The 22,458-nt window shown below is 42.9% G+C and overlaps 1 protein-coding gene across 6 annotated transcripts in view; it reads left to right on the top strand.

The window, feature by feature from the left end:
- Positions 1-22,458, top strand: part of ctnnd1 (catenin (cadherin-associated protein), delta 1) — a 99,633-nt gene that overhangs the window by 12,037 nt on the left and 65,138 nt on the right. For all 6 annotated transcript variants that reach the window (XM_042485096.1, XM_042485093.1, XM_042485094.1 and 3 more), the window contains 3 exons: positions 1,368-1,654; positions 1,780-1,870; positions 1,982-2,172. In XM_042485096.1, the coding sequence (XP_042341030.1) occupies positions 1,368-1,654; positions 1,780-1,870; positions 1,982-2,172 (569 nt within the window). The remainder of the gene's footprint in view (positions 1-1,367; positions 1,655-1,779; positions 1,871-1,981; positions 2,173-22,458) is intronic.

The following is a 22,458-nucleotide window of genomic DNA, read 5'->3' as shown; positions in this document are numbered from 1 at the left end:
GGGATACTTATGTATATTCAGTGTACAACATACAATAGCCGGGTATGCAGAAACAGACGGGGTGCACCTCAAAGCTCAGAATTACACTAATGTATAGGGGTTGATATGAAAATCCGATTAAGCCACTTTAAAAATGGCCTACAGAAAAAAATCTATATCTACCTCACCATCACAAACCCTTTCCTTTGGCACTACATGTTCTCAACCGCATAACTTCTGTATTCCTACACATAAGGCCAAAAGAGCCTTGCATTGTATCAAGCCGCTGGTCAGGTGTTTGTGTCAGAAAATGCTGTTACTGACTCTTACATGACATGACTGAAATGAAACTTTGCGATTCTAAAGATTTCACGTTGATGTTTTTTTCTGAGATGTGCAGAAAAAGTGGAAAAAAAGAAAGTTGCACTGAATATAGACTTAAACCTGCAAGTCTGAGACAGTTCTGCATTTGCAGTGAACATTCTCTCAAGAGAATTATATAAAACCACCAGCTAATAAACAAAAGAGACACTGGAGAGCACTGCTGAACCCAATCATCAGGTCAAAGTATACTAAAAACCTACAAATATATGAAATGACTCAAGCAAGCAGGAAAGTGTGAAGTGCTTACACCTTCTGATCCATTAATATTCTGAACTTGTGTTGTTAGCAAGTCCAGGCAGCAGCAGCTCTCTGTTTACAGTTCACAAATAACTTTTGCTCTGTTTCATTTCGGCCTGTTCAGTCTGCCTTTGTAAAAGTTCTCTGTACTCTGTTTTGTTGAAGTATCCCTTTGTCTTCAAGGTGAACCCCATATTGTTGTCGCTGCCATAATCACTCTAGTATTTTTTGTCTCTTCCATGAACTGCAGAGAGTTTGAATCAAACAGCTGAAGTTATACAGTTAAGAAAATGTAGCCAAAAGAAAATGCTGTGTGATGGAGAAGTAAAATGTTGATAACGCTCTCAGCACAGAGTCTGCTTAGACTGACATTGATTTTTTTAAGCAAGCCTTTTTTAAAATGGTTAAAATATGTTTGGATATCAAGCCTCTCTATACAGCAGTGTAAATGCTGAGCTGTGGTCTGCGCACCCCCTCTGTTTCTGCAAACAGGGAGTGTGCCCACCGCCAGCCGCTGTATGCAATACACTGACTATACATACGTATCTCATACAGCCCCACTTAAAAAAATCTATCTGATCAATCTGAGCTATTACTTTAAGCGAGCATTACAAAACTGACAACGGAAGAACAGTTTTGTGTGGCATAAGACTTTTTTTGTTAAGATTGAATCTCGTATTAACTTTAAAGTGTAAATTACATAATGCCAAACTTGTAAATATTACCTGTTGAATCTTGTCTCCTGTCTCCCTGTTTTGTCCTTAAAGGTAAAGAAAGTAATGACGACCACCACCACTCGCACAGTCATCCCTTCAGTGTCGGACACATTTTCCCTGGATGGTGGAGGTTCATTGACAGGTATGGGTGGCTACACTGCACCCATGGTCTACAGACAGGGACCTGGAGGTGGCTTGCCTATGGATTACCCCACTCAAACTGTGCCCCGCAACTACCACTACGGGCCGCAAGGGAATCTAGACGACTACCGCACTGGACCCCCATCTGAGATTTACGCAAGCCATAGTAGGGCAGCTCAGATGGATAATCGCTACAGGTATAGTTTTTGTTAAAACTCATGTCCACACAGCTGATCTAGGATAAACGCTATTGCCACAGGGTAATATGGCCCATAATTGCATCTCTTCCTTAATTTACTCTCAACTTTCCTGCCCTCTCCAGAACAGTCCATCCAGATGGGTACAGAACCCTGGATCCAAGCTACAGAGCCCCCAGCAGGAACCAGCTGGACCCCTATGCTGCTCAGCCACAGGCATGTCATTGTATCACTTTGTTGAAACAGAGTTTTACTTGATCTGCTGATACTTTTTGCCACAGCATTTAGCTTGTAACTTCTATTATTCTGGACCCTGTCCCTGTGTAGGTTGGGCGTATGGGAAGTGCCATCGAGCTATCCTCGATCCCCAGGTTTGTCCCAGAGCCATATGGTCTGGAGGATGATCAGCACAGCATGGGCTATGATGAGCCTGACTATGGCATGGGACACCCAATACAATACAGCACCGTACCCCACAACCATCATGCATTCTCCCATGGGCCCCCACGCAGGACTGGGTAAGTTAAGTATTTTTGCAGAGACTCATCTGTGTTTCAGGGCCACCACAATCTTTGAAAGTGATGTTTATGTGTCCAAGGAATGCACACAATGATGTCCCTTCCACGATCATTTATATTTTAGAGAAAAGAGGACGTCAAGGGAAAATATATTGAATTTATTTAGTATGCCTGAAGTGTAAACTACGGGCATACTATGGGCCCTATTTAGACGATCTATAGCGCATGGTCTAAAGCGCATGGTGCAAATGTTTTTAGGGCGTGCCAAAGTCCATTTTGCTTGTTAAACGGTGGATAATCTGGGCGCCAGGTGCGGAGCATGGCGCAGACGGGTTGTACTTTGTAGGGCTGGGGCATCGCGTCAATGTCATCGATTACGTAAATATGTTGATTCAGTTAACATGCGTCAGCGCGTCGCACCGTTTCATACAGTGCGCGTAATGAGAGTTTGAGCAGAGATGGGTGTGTGGGTGTGTTGTTTTTGTTTGGGCGCTTATGTTATCAAGTTAGAGCGTGCACGCTGCTCGCAGCGCTTGTCAGGTACGTCTGAGCTGCGTGTCAGCTGCAGCACATCTAGAGAAACGGTGGCTCACCGTTTTTTTACGTGACGCTCTCGTTTGTTGCATCTATACCACTTTATACTGCAGTTTAAAATCTCTCTCTGTCATGGAGATTAGGAAATACAAAGATGTTTGTTTTACCTCGACTTTCTTGCTTCCCTTTCAAAACAAAAGCTATCTGACTATGTCTCTGTGGACAGAATGCCTTCACTTGCTGATACAATGCTTTTTGTTTTGAAACGTTCACAGGACGGGGTTGTCAGCTGTGCAGGAGCTTGTATAACTTCATAAATGAGTGGAATATGTGCTTATAAATATGAAAATACAGCACTCATAATAGCAGGTAGCGATATACCTTCAGGCCCAGTTATAATCATTTCTGAGAAAAGTTAGTGTTATTCAAATTGCACTAATTTTACTGTAAGATATTTTGTTGGACTGCTAGATTTGAGATTTGTTAATGTAACAAAGAGTAACTGTTTTGTTACGCGTCCTAAAAGTGACTTGTATTTTACATTGTTTTATTTATTTTGCTGTTGGACTGTTAAATGTAGATTGCACTACATTCCTTTTACTGGAACAAGCTCTTGCATTAATTTTATTTCTTACACTTATCATATCAGACTGTAAAACACAAATTACCAGTTAAGACTGGGCTATTTTTGTTGGGGAATAATGCTCTGCAGCGTTTTAAAATGTTATTTTCTGTGAATTTGTTGTTATAATAATTGAGTAATAAAAAAATAATAGTTAAATCAATTAGAAAAAATAATCGATACATTCATCAAAAAAGTAATCGATAGATTAATCAATAAAAAAATAAACGTTTGGTGCAGCCCTAGTATTCTGAATGGGGAAGGGTAAACAAAGCTCGGCGCTCAGCATAAAAATCAAGCAGAAACATGAGGAGCTGGCTGGCATCGTCACACGAAGTTAAGCCTCACGCCTTGCATCCTGTAATGATTTGTAAATAGCAGGACTGAATGACACCCTATGTTTACTGACTGAAATTTAGATTGTGATCGAAAACCACTCCCAAGTTTCAAGCTGTTGCATATTAATTGGTAATCCAAACACAAAGATGGGCATGTGTGAGTTGTGTGTATCTGCGGTACAAGCAGTATGTTGTAACTGTAGTTGGCAATAAATGTAGTAGACAGTACCGGTAGGTTTTATTTCTTGCAGTATATGGTACTTTTTTTTTTTTTTTTAACCTGTCCTGTTCGGCAGCTTAGGCATGCAGTATGAGAGGTCTGGATGCCTTGAGGTGCCATAACAGATTTGCTCTGCAAAGGAGGAGTCTGACATACTTCCTCCTGTTGCAGTCCGTACTGAGATTTATTGGCAAGGCTACCGGACAGCACAACGTTAGAGTGGATAGGAAGAAGAGAAAAGAGAGAGGTTGGGGGACACAGAGAGGAGGGGAAGACACAAGAGACAACAAAAACAACAGCAACAATAACAACAACAACGACAATGAAAACGATGACAACAATGCTAACTACAATAATGACAGCTGCAAGTATTTATAACAGTATTAACGGTGGAAGCAGGCAGGAAATGAGTAAAAAAGTAAAAAAGAGGAAAAGAAAAAAATGAATAAATAAGTAATTAGAGAGAGAAATAAAATAAAATAAAGTAGAATAAAGTCAATAATAAAAAAATAAACAAACAAACAAACAAAAGAACCCCTCCCAAAAAAAAAAACAGACTGCATAAATACTTACCCAACATAACCTTGACATGGATAACATCCATATTTGTAACTGTTGTACGTGTGTGATTGTATAACAGTTGTGTGCTGTGTGTGTGTGTGTGTGTGTGTGTGTGTGTGTGTGTGTGTGTGTGTGTCTGCGTTTGTATCTCTGTGCTTGTGTGGACCAACCCTTGACAAACAACCTTTGCTGTGAGGACATTTTTCCTTGTGAGGACATTTTGGCTGGTCCTCACAAAGAAAATGCTTGGATGAGCCCCTTTGGTCCTAATGAATGATCTGTACAAGTTTCAGAGAATGTCCTCATTGACTCAGTAAACTCAGAAAAGTGTGTGTTTGCCAGTACTCTTGAGCTCCCCTAGTGGACACACTCATGTAGTGCAGTCAAATTTTGATTTAGAGGGTGAAGAAGCAATCCAATTTTCTGATTGGCTAAGGATGGGAAATTTTGTGATTGGCCATCTTGGGTCATGTGGGAACATGACTGTGGGGCTGTGTAGAACAAAATGGAAACCCTAAGCAGGCAGTACATTTAAATTGGAAAAACTGCAAATAAAGCATTTTGACTGATCCAACTATTTCATTTTATTATAAAGTACACTAAAATATGAAATTACAATGATAAAGAAGAAAGAAAGAAAGCAAAAAAATCAAAACAAAATTATTAGTACTACCATTGGAGGCACTTATACTTTCTCTGTTACTACTTACTACTGCAAGTACTACAAATATTACTACTACATATTGTAGTATATATATATATATATATATATATATATATATATATATATATATATATATATATATATATATACTAAATACTTAATGCTACAATATTAAATCAAACTTGTCTCACACAGTATCAGGACACAATAACCTTTCGCAAAGATGGTATTTATTTCAAGGCTATTGTATTAGAGTATATTTTATTATAAAGTAATAAAACTTGTAAGGTAGTGTTAAGGAAAACTACAAATGTCACCTGATAAAACAACCTGCTGACAGCTTTCTCAAAGAGGCATTCCATACAGTCTGTATTATTAGTATTACTTTGAATATTTTCAAAATATCTTTATAAATATCTTACTACTTTTTTCAACTTCACACAACCAACCAGCACTAAAAAGTAATACTGCAATATCTGTGTTACTGCTGGCTAAACTGATACTACTTCAACCTGGGCTCTATGTTTATAAATTTGGGTGTGTATGTGAACAGTACTGATAAAAACTTTTAGAATTGGTCCAGTAGATCGGCTCGGGGGCAGCCGCAACTCTGTGGCAGCGGCTACAATGTAATCCTATAGGGCAACCGCAACACTCTTACGTTACGTTACGTCTATTAAAAGTGCTTGTTTTGTCAAATTGTTATTTTAAGAGTCTGGTAACATAACTGAAGCAAGACTGTCACTTGACTCTCGCTCTGAAATCTCACGAGTTGAGATTGAGTTGAGAGTTTTCGACTTGAGAATTGTTGCAGGAAGATACTTAGTGATAGCTGTTCTTCTCTGTACATTCACGATAGCTGTCCATTCGGTCCCCACAGGTTTAGCTGCCTCTTCTACTTTATTTTGGGCACATGAAAGAATGTCTCCAGCACAACCGTGTTGATCAGAGGGGGGAAATGATCACAGGAACACCACCAGTTTCTGGAGCGTTGCATCTTTTCAGCAGCTAGTTCATCCTCCTCTGCCAGTTGCCTCCCCTCCCTCTTGTCCATTCCTCTCTTTAGGAGCTCTTTGTCCATGTACTCCGGCTCAAACAAATAGGGGCATGTAATGTGTGAGTGTAACTACACTGACTTACTATTACTTACTTACTATTACTAGTACTATTCACTTACACACCCAAATTCATAAACATAGAACCCAGGTTGAAAAATCCCAGAATTTCCCTTTAAGTTTATCTTGGTATCTGTGATGTCATGAGAACGGATGTGCACTTTTACACACACTTTTTTATTTAGGGTTGTTACCATATGAAACTGCTGTTACTGTATTGCATTACACTGAGCCAGGACAACTTGGGCCATTATGTTTTTGGAGCATGGAAGCATATTTGATGGGGACAGATACTAATAAATGTTCTTATGAGCTGGTTTTGTCTTGCCAGGTTAGTGCAACAGTAAGATGTTAGTCATTAACAACTTGTCATACATTAATCTATATGTCAATGTATTCTAGGGATAAAGCTGATCTGAAGCAGCAGCAGAAGTATTCTCTGAAAGGCAAAGAAAGAGCAAGTTAACAGGCAGCAGCAGCAGTCTAGGTGCAAGGGGGGTGGAGCACCTCTCCCCTTAATGAACCATTAATTAAGGCTGAGCTGAAGGCAGCAGAGGACCAAACTATATTCTCCACTTTCTCAACTTGGACTCAAGGCCTGATTAAAGGCTAGAATGTTGAAAATAAAGCAAGAATCACATTTATCAATATAAATAATCCGCAATGGTTAAAGTAAAAGTCCTTCATTAAAAATTAAACTTAAGTGAGATACAAATGTATAAGCATCAAAATAAATTTAAATGATGTAGAACAATGCAGTGTGATTTTATCATTTATCAGTGGATTATAATCATTAATGTATTACTGTGCTCACAGTACACACATCTGTAAAATGTAATGAAATTCAACACCACTTTCAACTGTACATAGATAAAGAAAACAAAGTTAAATAAAACTTGTCTCACAGTATCAGGAAACAATGATTTTCTCAAAGGTGGCTTTTATTTCAAGGCTGCTTCACTAGAGTGCATTTCATAATCATTCATCAACATTCCTGAGTGATTTATCTGCTTCTTACTCCTTTTCTCATGGTCCAGTCAGTCACGATGCCGTCTTAATCTCTGGTAATTTCAGCCCCTACCCCCCCCCCCCAGCCAGCCCATCACAATCAGTGATGGGCTAGGGGGGCATCAAAAAAAGCTTCTGGATTCACCAAGTCTAAGTACAGATACAACACACCATCTCTTGCTTTAAAGTTAGGACACTCACTGAAGGCAGTGTCATTGTGATTGCACAACATGTAAAGGCTGAAGATGAAGCGGCTGCAGCCAGAGTAAGGAGCTTCTCGGGCTTGTTATCTGCAGAGTGGGGCCTCTTTGTGTCAGGCCGTGCACGGACTAACCTGGAAGAGGACAGGTGGAACAAAAAAGAAATGATTCCTCTCACAGAAGATGTGATGAAGCTTAATAAAGTCCTGAAGGCCGCAGAGGAGGCGGTAAAACAGAAACTTTTGGAAGGGCCTAATGCTAGAGCATACAGGACTCTCAGTGAGTGCCTTCTTTCTCAGATCATTCTTTTCAACCAAAGACGGCAAGGTGAGGCAGGAAAAATGCCTCTGTCAACCTACATGAACAGAGCCACAGAGGACCCTAATGAAGATATCATGAAGGGCCTCTCAAAACTGGAGCAAGATTTGAGTCATGAGTTTACCAGGTTGGTGGTCAGAGGGAAGAGGGCTAACAAAGTGCCTGGGCTTCTAACCAGAGAGATGACCAAATCCCTTGATTTTCTCATTGAGCAAAGGAGTGAGGACAATGACATTTTGGACAGTAACACGTATGTCTTTGCAAGACAGAATTCAGCATCCCATCTCCGAGGTTCAGACTGTCTGAGGAAATATGCAGCTGTATGTGATGCAAGGAGGCCTGAAACACTCACATCAACCCACCTGAGGAAACATGTGGCTACAATGAGTCAGATAATGAACCTGAAAGAAAATGAGTTAGACCAACGTGCTAAATTCATGGGACATGATATTCGTTTTCATCGTGAATATTACCGATTAACAGAGAACACACACTAATCTTTGCAGCTTGCAAAGATTAGCAAGCTGCTCATGGCCATAGAACTTGGAGCTGAGGTGTACAAAGGCAAATCTCTTGATGAGATTGATTTAGGCTTAGAGAGTGAGTATGAAAGTATTCCAGTTAAACTCATATTTAAAAAGTATGTGGTGTTTTTTTGTTTATTTTTTGTTATGTGTCTGTGTGTTCTATCTAAACAGTGCCTTCATCTTCAAAAGTCGGAGCTGGGCAAGAGTCACAAGTCAGTGGAAGTGAGGCTCAAGACTCAGATGGTATGAAGGTAGTTTGGCTGCAACTCATTAATTAACGTGCAGATTTTTTATTTTTATTTTTTAATTTAATGATTGTTGTCTCTGAATGTCACAAAATAACAAAATAGTTGTGTAGCCATTTCTCTATTTTGTACGCGTGTATCTAGTAGTAGTATCTGCCAGTAGGATGAGCTGCAGTTCGTGCTTCTTGTCCTTTTCTTGCAGAAGAACCAGACATTCTGACTCAAAAGACCTCAACTCCAGGACCATCACACAAGCTGAAAAGGACTGAGAAAAGAGGTAAACTCTTCTTCTGTCAGCTTATTTTTCTTTCCTCCCACTGCTATGTAGCAACAGTCATGCAGTGTTCAATCATGTTCTACGTCCTTAAAGCTAGGATGCACACAGGTAGGTAGGTCAGTAACAGACAGGTATATCAGTCAGTACTTTCTTTAGGTCTGGATTAACTGATTGACAGAGTTCATTACAGTCCTGCAACAGACACCAGATTTTTTTCTTTCAGACAACTGTATTTATTGACGGCTATCAGGACCAACAAATAAGATAAAAAGTTTCTCAGAAACACATTTTATGCACTCTTAATTTAATTTTAGGAACTGAAACAATGTTTCAATTTCACACTAACAATATTGTCCTGTTGCTATGGAAAAAAAAGATTTTTTTTTAACTTTTTTTACTTTTTAATCTGAAGTGACATTCTAACTCCCAGGGGCAAGCCCACAGAGGGACAAGGGACAGGAGCCTCCCCGGCCCAGCCCAAGGCCACCAACCCCGGCACGATCTAGGCCCACACCACAGTGCCCCACCAACCCGAGACCCACCCCGACCCTTGGCGGGGAGCCCGCCACGCACCAGAGAGGCCAGAGTCCCCCCAACCCTCGGCCCCAACGGGGCGGGCCACGGCCCACCATGATGACCCAGCCCACCGCCCCCGGGCCAACCCATATACCCCGTGGGGAAGACGGCGGGGGGGCCACAGCGGCCCCCCACCCCCAGCCCAGCCAGAAGCCAAACCCTCCACAGGCGCAGACAGAGTCCAGACCATCCCAGAGCTACCCAAACCACCGGCAGGGCAACCGCCACACAGCAGCAGGGTCCAAGCAACCACCCAGCCCAGTCCCGCACAGAGAGGCCGACCACCAACCCAGAGCCAGCAGAACTGATGCCACTCCCCCAGACCACAGACCCCCCATCCCGCCCTGCAGGGACAGGGACAGAGGCAGTGGGGTCCAGACCTGGGATGGTCTGGACCCCACCCCGCCCCTGCCGACCCCCCGTCCAACGTGGATGCAGGGTGTATGCATGTGAAGGTGTGTGTATGTAGATGTAGGGTAACAGCAACATTGTAGAACTGTAACATTCTACAGTAACAGCAACGGAGAAACGGACATTTCACACTCTCTCCGTTTTCAAAAATAATTCCATGCACACGTATCCGTTTTCAGAAAACTTTGCGTTTACACAAACCCGTGTATGTCTGCTGCCAGGACATTCCAAAACTGTAGGTGGCAGTGTAACGAGAAGCTGAAGCCCACGTTAGCCAATCAGAATCCCGAAAATAGCAACAACAGCAACGGGTCACTTCCTCTTTCTTGTTTACAGAAAAATGGCGCCGGGATCATCATTCGTGTGGACTGACTCTGAGGTAGAGCTCCTGTTGAATGTAACTTTAGATTACAAAGCGAAAAAATTGGAGACGTGCCAAAGTAAATATGCCGACATACTGACCCTCTTTTTAGAGCACTACCCCAACACATCTACCGACTTTCCTAACCCATCCTCACAACCAAGCTTAAGGCAGTTCGGGTGAAATACAGAGGTGCCGTGGATACAGGTCTTGGTCTGGGCATGGGAGAGTGGTCCTCCTGTATTTTGAATTGTGCGAGCAGGTATGGGGTGGTTCGCCGGCCACCACCACTTTGCCTACCGGTGTCGAGACTACTGACCTGGAGCCCTCGTTCCAAGAAACCCCCGGAGCCTCGTCTGAAGGCTCGTCAACATTGGAAGTCAGTGATGCTAGCGTCGTGTCTGAAGTGGACGTTGAAGGAGATCCTGATGATGACAGTGTGGCCCCACCAGTACCACCAGTTAAGGAGAGGAGAGATCTTCTAAACGTATGTATACAATCGTCGTTAGTAGCCTAGTTACTTGTATGCAGTGGTGGAAAGAGTACTGAAAATCTCTACTCTACCAGACTGGTACAGGAGAGGCTCTGAGCTACCAAAGCTGCAAACACGTCCACTGCTGATCTCACCCAAAGTACTGTTACATTGCTAAAATATTACTCAATTACAAGTAAAAGTACTGGTGTTAGAAGAATACTTAAGAAAAAGTAAAAAGAATTCATCTAAAAAAGTACTCATAGTATTAGTTACTTTTAATCAGTGATGTCACCATGACCTCTCCAGACTAGGATTACAAACTTTGTGTATTTTACTTTACCAATAGTTAAAACACTACCAATCAATTAATCATTAATAACTGATAAGATACAAAACAAGTGTTTTTTCCCTCATTTTGTTTGTTTGTTGTTTTTTTTTGGTTTTGTTTTTTCTCATTATAAGTTTTTATTTCCTTATTCAATAAATGTCTCTGCCAGACAAAATGAAGTTAGATGAGGCGCAGTTACTGCTACCATTATTGATTTTATTATATACTTAATTATATACTTATTATGTAGTTTACTTAATATCCATAAGTACATTTTAAACTGGTTAAATTCTTAATGCAGAATCAATTGAAGATCAATCATTGACATCCTTTTTTTTTGTTTTGTATAGTTTTTCGTCCATATATCCTGGTTTTCATTGGTCAGTTTGTGATCAGATCACCTTATTGGCTACAGAAATGCAGATGAAAGGTTTGGATATTAATTAAAATTGTACTCAGTACTCAACCATGATTTTAAAAGTAACTAAGTCGATTACATGGATTAATGTGTACTTAAGTAAAAGTACAGACTTGAAAATCTACTCATAAAAGTACAAGTACCCCAAAAAAACTACTTAATTACAGTAATTGGAGCATTTGTAATTAATTACTTCCACCCCTGCTTGTATGTCTGACCCCGTCAGACAGATGTGGTGTGATAAGTTCATTTCATTGTAGCCTAAACTTATTCCTACATTAATTTGTTTAAAGGTTCGTTGTTTGTTAATGTTTTGTTGTCAGATCATGCTTGATTATGCAAATCTACCTACCTAATTTGTTTTTTATGGGAATGTGGAGCTTTCAGATCAATTTGGGGAGTGTTTAAGGTTTATGGTTCACACATTATCATAAGTCTGTCGTGTGGTTTGGGAATGGCCCTGGTCTTGTCTTGGTTTTGGTTAAGATGTAAGAAGAAAATTATGTATTTTTGATTTTGATTGCTCCTTTAATATCTGAATGATTCTTGAAAACTGAAGCAGGTTTTGTATTAACTAATCTATCATACATTTTTTAAATGACACTTTTTATAGTTACAGCATGACTTACTCAAATTTCACTCCTTCCTAAAAATGAATTATTAATGCCTGTAAATTATTTTTATACACCGATATGAAATAATGCAAAGATACTCATGACAGGTAACAAACCAAGCAAGCAGTATTGTGTGTGTGTGTGTGTGTGAGGAAGAGAGCGAGAGAGAGGGAGAGAGACACAGAGAGGAAGATTAGAAGATTAATGTTTGTAACACTGGATTTTTTACTGCAAAGTATGCTTTTGTAATTCATTTTGTTCTGATCTACTTTGTAAAGGCCAAACTAAGAGGACACCGCCAGGAGCGTCTGAGGAAACAGCTTTCAGCAGAGACTCAGCAGCAAAATGCTGTTGAGGAAGACCAGCGGATCAAAAGACAACTCCTTAACACCATTGAAGCCTCAGAAAAAAGGGCAGTTGACAACTTTTCTAAAATTTCCAATACACTGGATAGGCTTCCATCCTCCATTGTCGATGGATTTTCTTTCCTGCGGGAAACACTACATACAGGCCAACAACCAGCACAGGCGCCACCGCCACCTCCACCTGCACCTCCACTCTACCCCACAACACTAGCCCAGCAAGGCTATATGCCATCACAACACTCTTACCTGCCAAATCCAATGCATCAGGCATTCCCACAGAACTCCTCAGGCAGCAGAGCACACACACCCAGTGTAATTGCACTTAGTACCATTAACCCTGCAGATTTGTCCTTCTCGTACACTCAAGAACTTTTAAAGAAAGATTAGCCATTTGCCACTGTCTTCATGGTTGTTCCTGTTCATAGTTTACACAAATTGCACTTTTAAAGGCAAGTTTAAATGCTTGTCTGATGTCTTGGCAGCTGAAATAAGAGTTTACAGAAATTGCACTTTTTGGTTCAGTGTTTACTGTGGCAGTGTTTTTGTTTTGTTTTGTTTAGCATTGAGGTCAGTTAAATTACCTCTTGAATGTTTCATTTATTGTTTTGTAATACTTCTAAGTTATAAGCAGTACAGAGGCATTGTATTTGAACACTTCTGTCTAATGCAAAAATGACAAATCTTGTTTCTGATCAGAACTAAACTTGTTGAAAAGCAATCAGACTTGTGTCTGTTATTGTGTAAGAGTCACACAGTGAAGTATTCTGGGGCAACTACAAAAAATAATCCTGGCCCACAAATACAAAGAACAAAAATGTGAACAAGAATTCTTTAACACAAACATTAGCCTGTACTAAAATCTATAAATCAGTCTTGGCTACTTGAACATGTTTCTTAAACTAGTTTCAATCACACTCACTTTCTCACTCTGCCCCCCCCCCCCTCACTCTCACTCTCACTCTCACACACACACACACACACACACACACACACACACACACTTGAGGTCTCTTTAGGGGTAAAGAAACTGTCAGGACTCTCCGGACCCTCTTTGCTTTAACTGACATTCCTTCTCTGACAGTTGGTGGATTATCCGGTTGGTTGTCCCGATCATACTGAATAGCCTCTGTGACCCTGGTGTCACTCACAGTGTCCATAGCAGCCTCGCAGAAATTATGTAGGACGAAGCATGCATATATAACGAAGGGAAGGTCGTTGAGGTTGATGCCCATTGCTCTTCTCAGGGCTCCAAACCGGCCTGTCAGCCTCCCAAACGCGCATTCAATAACCATCCGTACACGGCACAAAGATAATCCAAAGTACTGCTCCTGAGCATTGCTCCCCCCATTCGCATACTCTTTCATTAAGTATGGGAGGAGAGGGTATGCGGGATCTCCAAGCAAGTACACTGGTATGGCCTCTTCATCCTCAACTATTTGCCTGAGACACGGTGGGATTTTTCCCAGCTCTCAGATGGTCGTTGAGTGTGGAATTTGCGTAAAAACGCTCCCTGGCCATTTGACTACTACATCCATGAAAGAATATTTACAGTCACAGGTAGCCTGAACGTTCAAACTGAACCTCCCTTTTCTGTTTAGATAGTCTGTGGAATTCACAGATGGTTGCTTTATTTCAACATGTGTGCCATCCACAGCACCTATGCATTGAGGCAGGCTGTGTACTTCTTCAAATTTACGCGCTAGTTGCTGCACAGCATCTTCGGATGTGGGCAGTTGGATGTACATAAGTCCTAAGTGGACAGCTATTGCCTCACACACTTCCCTTATTATTATTGACACAGTCGATCGAGCAAGACCGAAAGCGTTGGCTGTCTTACGCAGTCTATCATTTTATTTCATTCTGTTTTTTAAGACACTGACAGGAGATCGCATGACGGTCATCTCACCCTCGAGGTAGGGACGCAGCAATTCTGAGAGTGACAGCAGTGATGACCGCGACATCCTAAAATTTTCACGCCACTCCTCCGGGACAACCACTTCATTTACAAAGTTGTCCCACCAGACAGCAGTTCTCCCTGGACGGAACCAAAACCGGCGACGCTGGCGGTGACGCGGACAGGCTCTTGGTGTTGGAGGGAGGAGAAGTTGTTGCACTCATCTGTCTCTGCTCCTCCATGTAATAAATCAGCTGTAGTTGTAAATGTAAACATGAGAAGAGGGCTTGCACCAACATAAATACGGCTGCTACTCTGAGGGGATCCATGGTTACCATAGCAACATGTAAACATAGGTCGCACTTTTGACGCGAGTGCAAGTTCTGTTGCATACTGTGACGTCTACTGCCTGCGTTTTCTCCGTTTTTCTCCGTTTACACGCAAACAGGCAACCGCCGTTTTCCAAGATCGCCACCCTGGCCGGAGTTTTCAGAGGCGAATTCTCCATTTGCGTGTAAACGAAGGGTGCAAACGCAGGAATATTTCTCTGTTTCTAAAAATAACCGTGCACGTGTAAACGGGGCACTACAGTTACAGCAACATTCTAGAACATTAACATTCTACAGTTACAGCAACATTCTAGAACATTAACATTCTACAGTTACATCATAACATTGTAGAAGTGTAACGTTCAACAATAACAGCAACATTCTATTTTTTTTTTTTTTTTTTTTTAACCTGTCCTGTTCAACAGCCCCCCAGAACACGACAGATCCAACACCACGTGCCCCCCAGAGACAACACCCCAGCCAGGGGCGAAACCCCAGGGAGACAGCAGCCCCTAGCCCAGCCAGAAAACCTCCACAGGCGCAGACAGGGTCCAGACCATCCCGAGCTACCAAAACCACCGGCAGGGCAACCGCCACACAGCAGCAGGGTCCAAGCAACCACCCAGCCCAGTCCCGCACAGGGAGGCCGACCACCAACCCAGAGCCACCGGCGACACCCCCGCAGCAGAACTGACGCCACTCCCCAGACCACAGACCCCCCGTCCAGCCCTGCAGGGCCAGGTACAGAGGCAGTGGGAGACCCCCACCCCGCCCCTGCCGACCCCCCGTCCAACATGGATGCAGGGTGTATGCATGTTAAGGTGCTATGTTATGTAGAATATTAACATTCTGCAACATTCTAGGGCAACATTCTAGAATATTAACATTCTACAGTAACAGCTAGAATATTAACATTCTACAGTAACAGCACAACATTCTAGAATATTAACAGTTTCTACAGTAAACAGCAACATTCTAGAATATTAACATTCTACAGTAACAGCAATTAACATTCTACAGTAACAGCAACATTCTAGAATATTAACATTCTACAGTAACAGCAACATTCTAGAATATTAACATTCTACAGTAACAGCAACATTCTAGAATATTAACATTCTACAGTAACAGCAACATTCTAGAATATTAACATTCTACAGTAACAGCAACATTCTAGAATATTAACATTCTACAGTTACATCATAACATTGTAGAACTGTAACATTCTACAGTAACAGCAACATTTAGAATATTAACATTCTACAGTTACATCATAACATTGTAGAACTGTAACATTCTACAGTAACAGCAACATTCTATTTTTTTATTTTTATTTTTTTTTTTTTAACCTGTCCTGTTCGGCAGCTTAGGCATGCAGTATGAGAGGTCTGGATGCCTTGAGGTGCCATAACAGATTTGCTCTGCAAAGGAGGAGTCTGACATACTTCCTCCTGTTGCAGTCCGTACTGAGATTTATTGGCAAGGCTACCGGACAGCACAACGTTAGAGTGGATAGGAAGAGAGAAAAGAGAGAGGTTGGGGGACACAGAGGGGAGGGGAAGACACAAGAGACAACAAAAACCGCAGCAACAATAACAACAACAACGACAATGAAAACGATGACAACAATGCTAACTACAATAATGACAGCTGCAAGTATTTACAACAGTATTAACAGTGGAAGCAGGCAGGAAATGTGTAAGTAAAAAAAAAAAGGAAAAAAAAATAAAAAAGTAAGTAATTAGAGAGAAAAAAAAAAATAGAATAAAGTAAATAATAAATAAATGAAGTAAATAATAAATAAATAAATAAAAAAAAAACAAAAGAACCCCCCCCCCCCCCCCAAAAAAACCAAAAAAAAAAACCAGCCTGCATAAATACTTACCCAATATAACCTTGACATGGATAACATCCATATTTGTAACTGTTGTACGTGTGTGATTGTATAACAGTTGTGTGCTGTGTGTGTGTGTGCTGTGTGTGCTGTGTGTGTGTGTGAGAGTAGTTTTGTCATTGGATGTGGTTTGTAGTTGATGGGGTGGGCCGTAACAACACCCCCCAAACTCCCAGGGGCAGGCAGGCCAAGACCTAAGCCACCAGAGCACCCAACAGCCCCCCATAACACGACAGACCCAACACCACGTGCCCCAGAGACAGCCACGCGCCCCACCCAAGGGGGAACAAGCAAGGGAACACAGAGGCAACACCCCCCAGGCCGGGGGGAAGCCCACAGAGAGACAAGGGATAGGAGGCCCCCTGGCCCAGCCCAAGGCCACCAACCCCGGCACGACCTGAGCCCACAGCCACAGGGCCCCACCAACCCGAGACCCGCCCCGACCCCCGGCGGGGAGCCCGCCACGCACCAGAGAGGCCAGAGCCCCCCCAACCCCCGGCCCCAACGGGGCGGGCCACGGCCCACCATGACGACCCAGCCCACCGCCCCCGGGCCAACCCATATACCCCGTGGGGAAGACGCCCCCCCGCCACCACCTCAGCCAGGGGCGAAACCCCAGGGAGACCGGGGAGAGCAGGCCCCCAGCCCAGTCAGAAGCCAAACCCTCCACAGGCGCAGACAGTGTCCAGACCATCCCAGAGCTACCCAAACCCCCGGCAGGGCAACCGCCACACAGCAGCAGGGCCCAAGCAACCACCCAGCCCAGTCCCGCACAGAGAGGCCGACCACCATCCCAGAGACACTGGCGACACCCCCGCAGCAGAACTGACGCCACACCCCCAGACCACAGACCACCCGTCCAGCCCTGCAGGACCAGGGACAGAGGCAGTGGGGGCTGTCCCCATGTGGCCAGCTTCCTGACTGGCCCTGAAACTTACCCCCATCACTGTCCCCACCTGGCCAACAGGGAGTCAGGCCTACCGGCCCAGGGGCCGCACCCGAACATCCAAGGGAGCCACTAGAGGACCCGAGACGGAGGCCCACCAGCCATTCGGGAGCAGGCCAGGAGGACACTGACACTGGTAGCTCCAAACCACCCGAAGAGTTTTTAAACACGGCAAGCCCCCGGCCAGGGGCCCGGAGCCGGGACAACATGGACCCACCCATGCCCGGGCGGCCAGCCCGACCAAGCAGGGGATATTGAGAAGATATAATTTATTTTCGGCAGGACCATCATTTTAACTGTTGCCACTCTTCCCATAAGCGATATGGGCAGATTCCTCCACCGAGTGAGATCATCCTCTATTGTTTTAAGTAGGGGAATGTGATTTAGCCGTGTCAGGTCAGACAGCCTGGTGGAAATGTTGATACCTAAGTATCTAATGTTTCCTGATTGTAGTGGGGCGGTTGACCCGCTCTTGAAGTTAGAGTTTATAGGTAGGACTGTTGATTTGTTCCAATTAATAGAGTAGTCTGAAATAGAGGAAAATTTGTCTATGTGCTGTTGTCTCAGAGAGAGAGGCTTGTGCATTTTGAAGGAAAAGTAGTACATCATCAGCATAAAGGCTTATCTTATGGTTCACATTTGCTGTTCGAATCCCTTTGATATTATTATTTTGCCGAATTGCAGCTGCGAGTGGTTCGATAAATATGGCAAAAAGGGATGGAGAGAGTGGGCAACCCTGCCTGGTGCCCCTTTGGAGATTGAAGCTTGGAGAAGTTTGATCATTTGTTCTGACACAAGCACTGGGTGAACTGTATAATATTTTGATCCAGAATAGAAAGTTGTCTCCGAACCCAAATTTTTGTAATGCAGCGAAGAGAAATTTCCAATTCACCCGGTCAAAATCCTTTTCAACATCTAATGAGACTATTATGGCTTCCTTGTTGTGAATATTACAGTAGTCTATCAAATTGATTAGTCTGCGTGTGTTATTTGTAGAGTGTCTGCCCTTGATAAATCCTGTTTGGTCAGGATGTATTATGTGAGGTGTTATTTTTTCAATTCTTCTAGCCAGCGCTTTGCAAATGATTTTTAAATCTGCATTTATAAGTGATATTGGACGATAGCTAGATGGGAGTAATGGGTCTTTATCTGGTTTAAGGAGGAGGCTAATGTTTGCACAGTTCATGTTAGGAGGGAGTATGGAAGTTTCCTTAATTTCGGCAACCATTCTGTTGAAAATTGGTGTGAGCATTGGCCAGAATTCTTTGTTGAATTCTGCGGGAAAAACCATCGGGTCCTGGGGCTTTCTTGTTCAGCATATGCTGGAGGGCTTCATGAAGTTCCTCTATTGAAATAGGTGATTCCAAAACCATGATCTGTTCATTATTTAATTGTGGTAGTTCAACTGCACTTAAAAAAGCATCTATGCTGGAGTTTGACGGATTAATTTGTGATGAATACAAGTTTTTGTAAAAATCCCTAAATGTGTTATTTATTTCTTCTGGGACACAGGTTGTTTTCCCAGCAGAGTTCTTTATTGAGGAAATTGTTACTTTTTCTTTATTCTGTTTTAGTTGGTTTGCTAAGAGTCTACTGGATTTGTTGCTGTGTTCAAAGTTCTCCAAGCGTAATCTCTGTCGCTGAAATTGTGTTTTTCTGTCAAGTAATTCATTTAGTTTCAGTTTTAATTTTCTCAATTCACTGAACAAATGTTTATCTTGGGAGGCGGCATGAGCTGTCTCCAAAGCTTTAATTTGCTGTTCTAATTCTATTTCAAGAGCTTTCTCCTTTTTTTTCTTGTATGTGGAGTAAGAAATTATTTTACCTCGCATGACTGCTTTTGCCGCCTCCCAGAAGAAACACATGAGGAGATGTCAGGCAGGTCATTTGTTTCAGAGAATATTGTCCACTCTTTTTTAAAGAATTTAATAAAGTCTGGGTCTTTAAGCAATGATGTATTAAATTTGCAATGTCTAGATGGTGGTGTGACTGTTTTCTTAGTGATTGTCAGAGTGACTGGAGCGTGGTCGCTGATGGTGATAGGGTGAATCTGTGTGTCAGAGATGTCCATCATAATTGAGTTACTTGTTAAAAAGTAGTCTAAACGGGAATAAGAGTGGTGGACTGGTGAGAAGAAGGTGTATTCTTTGAGCGTGGGGTGACAAGAGCGCCAAGCATCGCAGAGACCACAATCACTCATGTATTGTTTTATTATATCACTTGATTGCCAGTGGCGATGACTACCTGCTCTGCTAAGTCTGTCTAATTCTGGATTAAGTACCAAGTTGAAGTCCCCTCCCACTATAAGTGTTGTGTCTGAGTGTGCCGAAAGTGCAGTGAAAAAGCTGTGGAAGAAGGAGGGGTCATCAACATTTGGACCATATATATTGGCAATGCATAACTCTGTATTATGTGTTGATATATTGATTATTATAAATCGTCCTTCTGGGTCTGTGGTAGTGTTATTGCAAGTGAAATTTATTTTTTTACTAATTAAAATAGCTACGCCTCTTTGTTTGGTATTATAGCTAGCTAAGTATGTGTGAGGAAACTGTGATGAACTAAGTTTATGATGTTCTACTTTGGATGTGTGAGTCTCCTGCAGTAGAACAATGTCTGCCTGAAGGTTATTAAGGTGTTCAAAAATTTTGAGTCTTTTTTCATGCGATCCAATTCCACGCACATTCCAAGTGACAAACCGTAACGTGTTCATATCTAAACTAACTTATTGAGTGTAAATTTTAATTTAAATAAGTGGAGGTGTGTGTGTGTGTGTGTGTGTGTGTGCGTGTGCGTGAGTGCGTGTGCATGCGTGTGCGTGAGTGTGTGTGTGTGTGTGTGTGTTTAGATGTGTGCAGCTGCCTTCCTGAGGAACCTGCATAAACAAGTTGTTGTATATTTGTTTTCTTGTATGTGTGCGTGTGTATGTCTGTGACAAGTGTATCTTTGTAAAATATGTAGTCGGACTGAGCATCATTGAAACACGATGGATTTAAGCATAAGTGGTGACACATTACAACAACTACAACAGGAAACAAAACAAACAGAACAGGTAACACAAATATACAGATTAACAGACCGGAAGGAAAACAGTACATTATGAGACGTGCACTGTGATTTTAGTTAATAAAGGCCCAAAAGGAAATTAGTGGAGGAATTGTTCTGTGTTCTGTATTACCTTACTCGGAGACTACCTTTAAGTGTGGTAGACGACGTTCATTCAGTAGAGCCAAGGAGTGACTTCTGGATCACGGAACAGCTGTCCATTAACGTAGAGTTTGTCCACAGTGATGATAGCCCGGGATCCTCCGTCGATAAATTTCTCTCTGATTGGGAACAGGCATCTGCGGCGCTCCAGGATTTCCTTGGGGAATTGATCGTTCACCCTGAAGTCCATTCCTCTTAGCTCCCTGCCTCGGCTCTTCACCAGCTCCTTTTGCTTGAAGTGTTCAAATTTCGCAACAATGGGTCTCGGGCGCCGGCTGTCTGGTCTCTTCCCTCCAAGGCGGTGGATCCGATGGAAGGTGATGTTCTTCACAGTGTCCGTTGGGAGTTTCAGTTGTTTCTGGAGAAACTCCTTGATGGACGCTTCCGGATCTTCCTCTGCCCGCTCTGGGATCCTGGAGAAAACCAGGTTGTCTCACATGCTGCGCGCTTGAATGTCGAGGATGGACTCCTTCATCCGTTTGTTATCCTCGGAGAGCTTCGTCATACCCTCGGTGAGCGATTTGACTGAGCCCCTCAGGGTCTCGTTCTCAGCCGCTAGCGAGGCCACCTGTTGCTGGCTAAATTCCAGAGGCTCACGTAGCGCCTGAAACTCTCTGTGGAGGACTTCCACCAGAGCCAGGCGGGCGTCAAAGCTGCTTAGCTTTGTATCTATCGAGTCTGGGATGTCTCCGTAGTCTCTTTCGGGCGACGAGGTGGCACTTGGAGACTTCTCCGAGCGGCTTCTCTTTGAGGAGGAAGTCGGCGTGTCGGTTGCCTTCCCCATGACGAGTCTGTAATAGCACTCGTCAACGTAATCCTGCAGGCTTTCCACGGTCTCTTCGTCCAGGATTTATCAGACAGATTTATTGCAGAATGGGGAGAACGTGTAACAGTAAGTTTAACTGAATTATTGGGCTTGTATAAGCTGACGTTGGGGGTTGAGCTGAGCTGTTTACATTCAGAAGGGCGCCGCCATGTTGAATCACGCACAAATCTCGCGACGTCTCACGCTAGCATTCCGTCTCTCACACTAGCATCTGCCTATCTTCTGATTAGAAGACCACCCACTCTGAGGAGCCGGCTGGCATCGTCACACACAGTTAAGACCCCACCCACTCTGAGGAGCCGGCTGGCATCGTCACACGCAGTTAAGCCTCACGCCTTGCATCCTGTAATGATTTGTAAATAGCAGGACTGAATGACACCCTATGTGTACTGACTGAAATTTAGATTGTGATCGAAAACCACTCCCAAGTTTCTAGCTGTTTGTTGCATATTAATTGGTAATCCAAACACAAAGATGGGCATGTGTGAGTTGTGTGCATCTGCGGTACAAGCAGTATGTTGTAACTGTAGTTGGCAATAAATGTAGTAGACAGTACCGGTAGGTTTTATTTCTTGCAGTATATGGTACTTGAAGCATAAAGTACCTGCTCTATGTAGTAGAGACACACAGCGTGCAGCTGATGTACCTCAGTGATATGGCTACTGTTATTAATACTTTTACTACATATTTACTTAGTACTTGCCGCAGGAGCAGGCACCTGTCAAAATGTCCTAATAAGGGCCTGAGCACTGAACGGTGCGAGGACCCTCTTTAAACTGAAGAAATTCTTATTAGGGCCTGAGCACTGAACGGTGCGAGGACCCTCTTGAAACTGAAGAAATTATTATTATTATTAGGGCCTGAGCACCAAAGTGGTGCGAGGATCCTAATAAAACTGGAGGAATTCTTATTATTAGGGCCCGAGCGCCAAACGATGCGAGGACGGAACGGTGCGAGGACCCTCTTGAAACTGAAAGAATTCTTCTTCCTCCTCTTCTTCTTCATCTTCTTAT

The sequence above is a fragment of the Plectropomus leopardus genome, chromosome 4 (genome assembly GCF_008729295.1).
Source record: "Plectropomus leopardus isolate mb chromosome 4, YSFRI_Pleo_2.0, whole genome shotgun sequence".
Classification (NCBI taxonomy): Eukaryota; Metazoa; Chordata; class Actinopteri; order Perciformes; family Serranidae; genus Plectropomus; species Plectropomus leopardus.
This window is presented reverse-complemented; position numbering and strand designations above follow the sequence as displayed.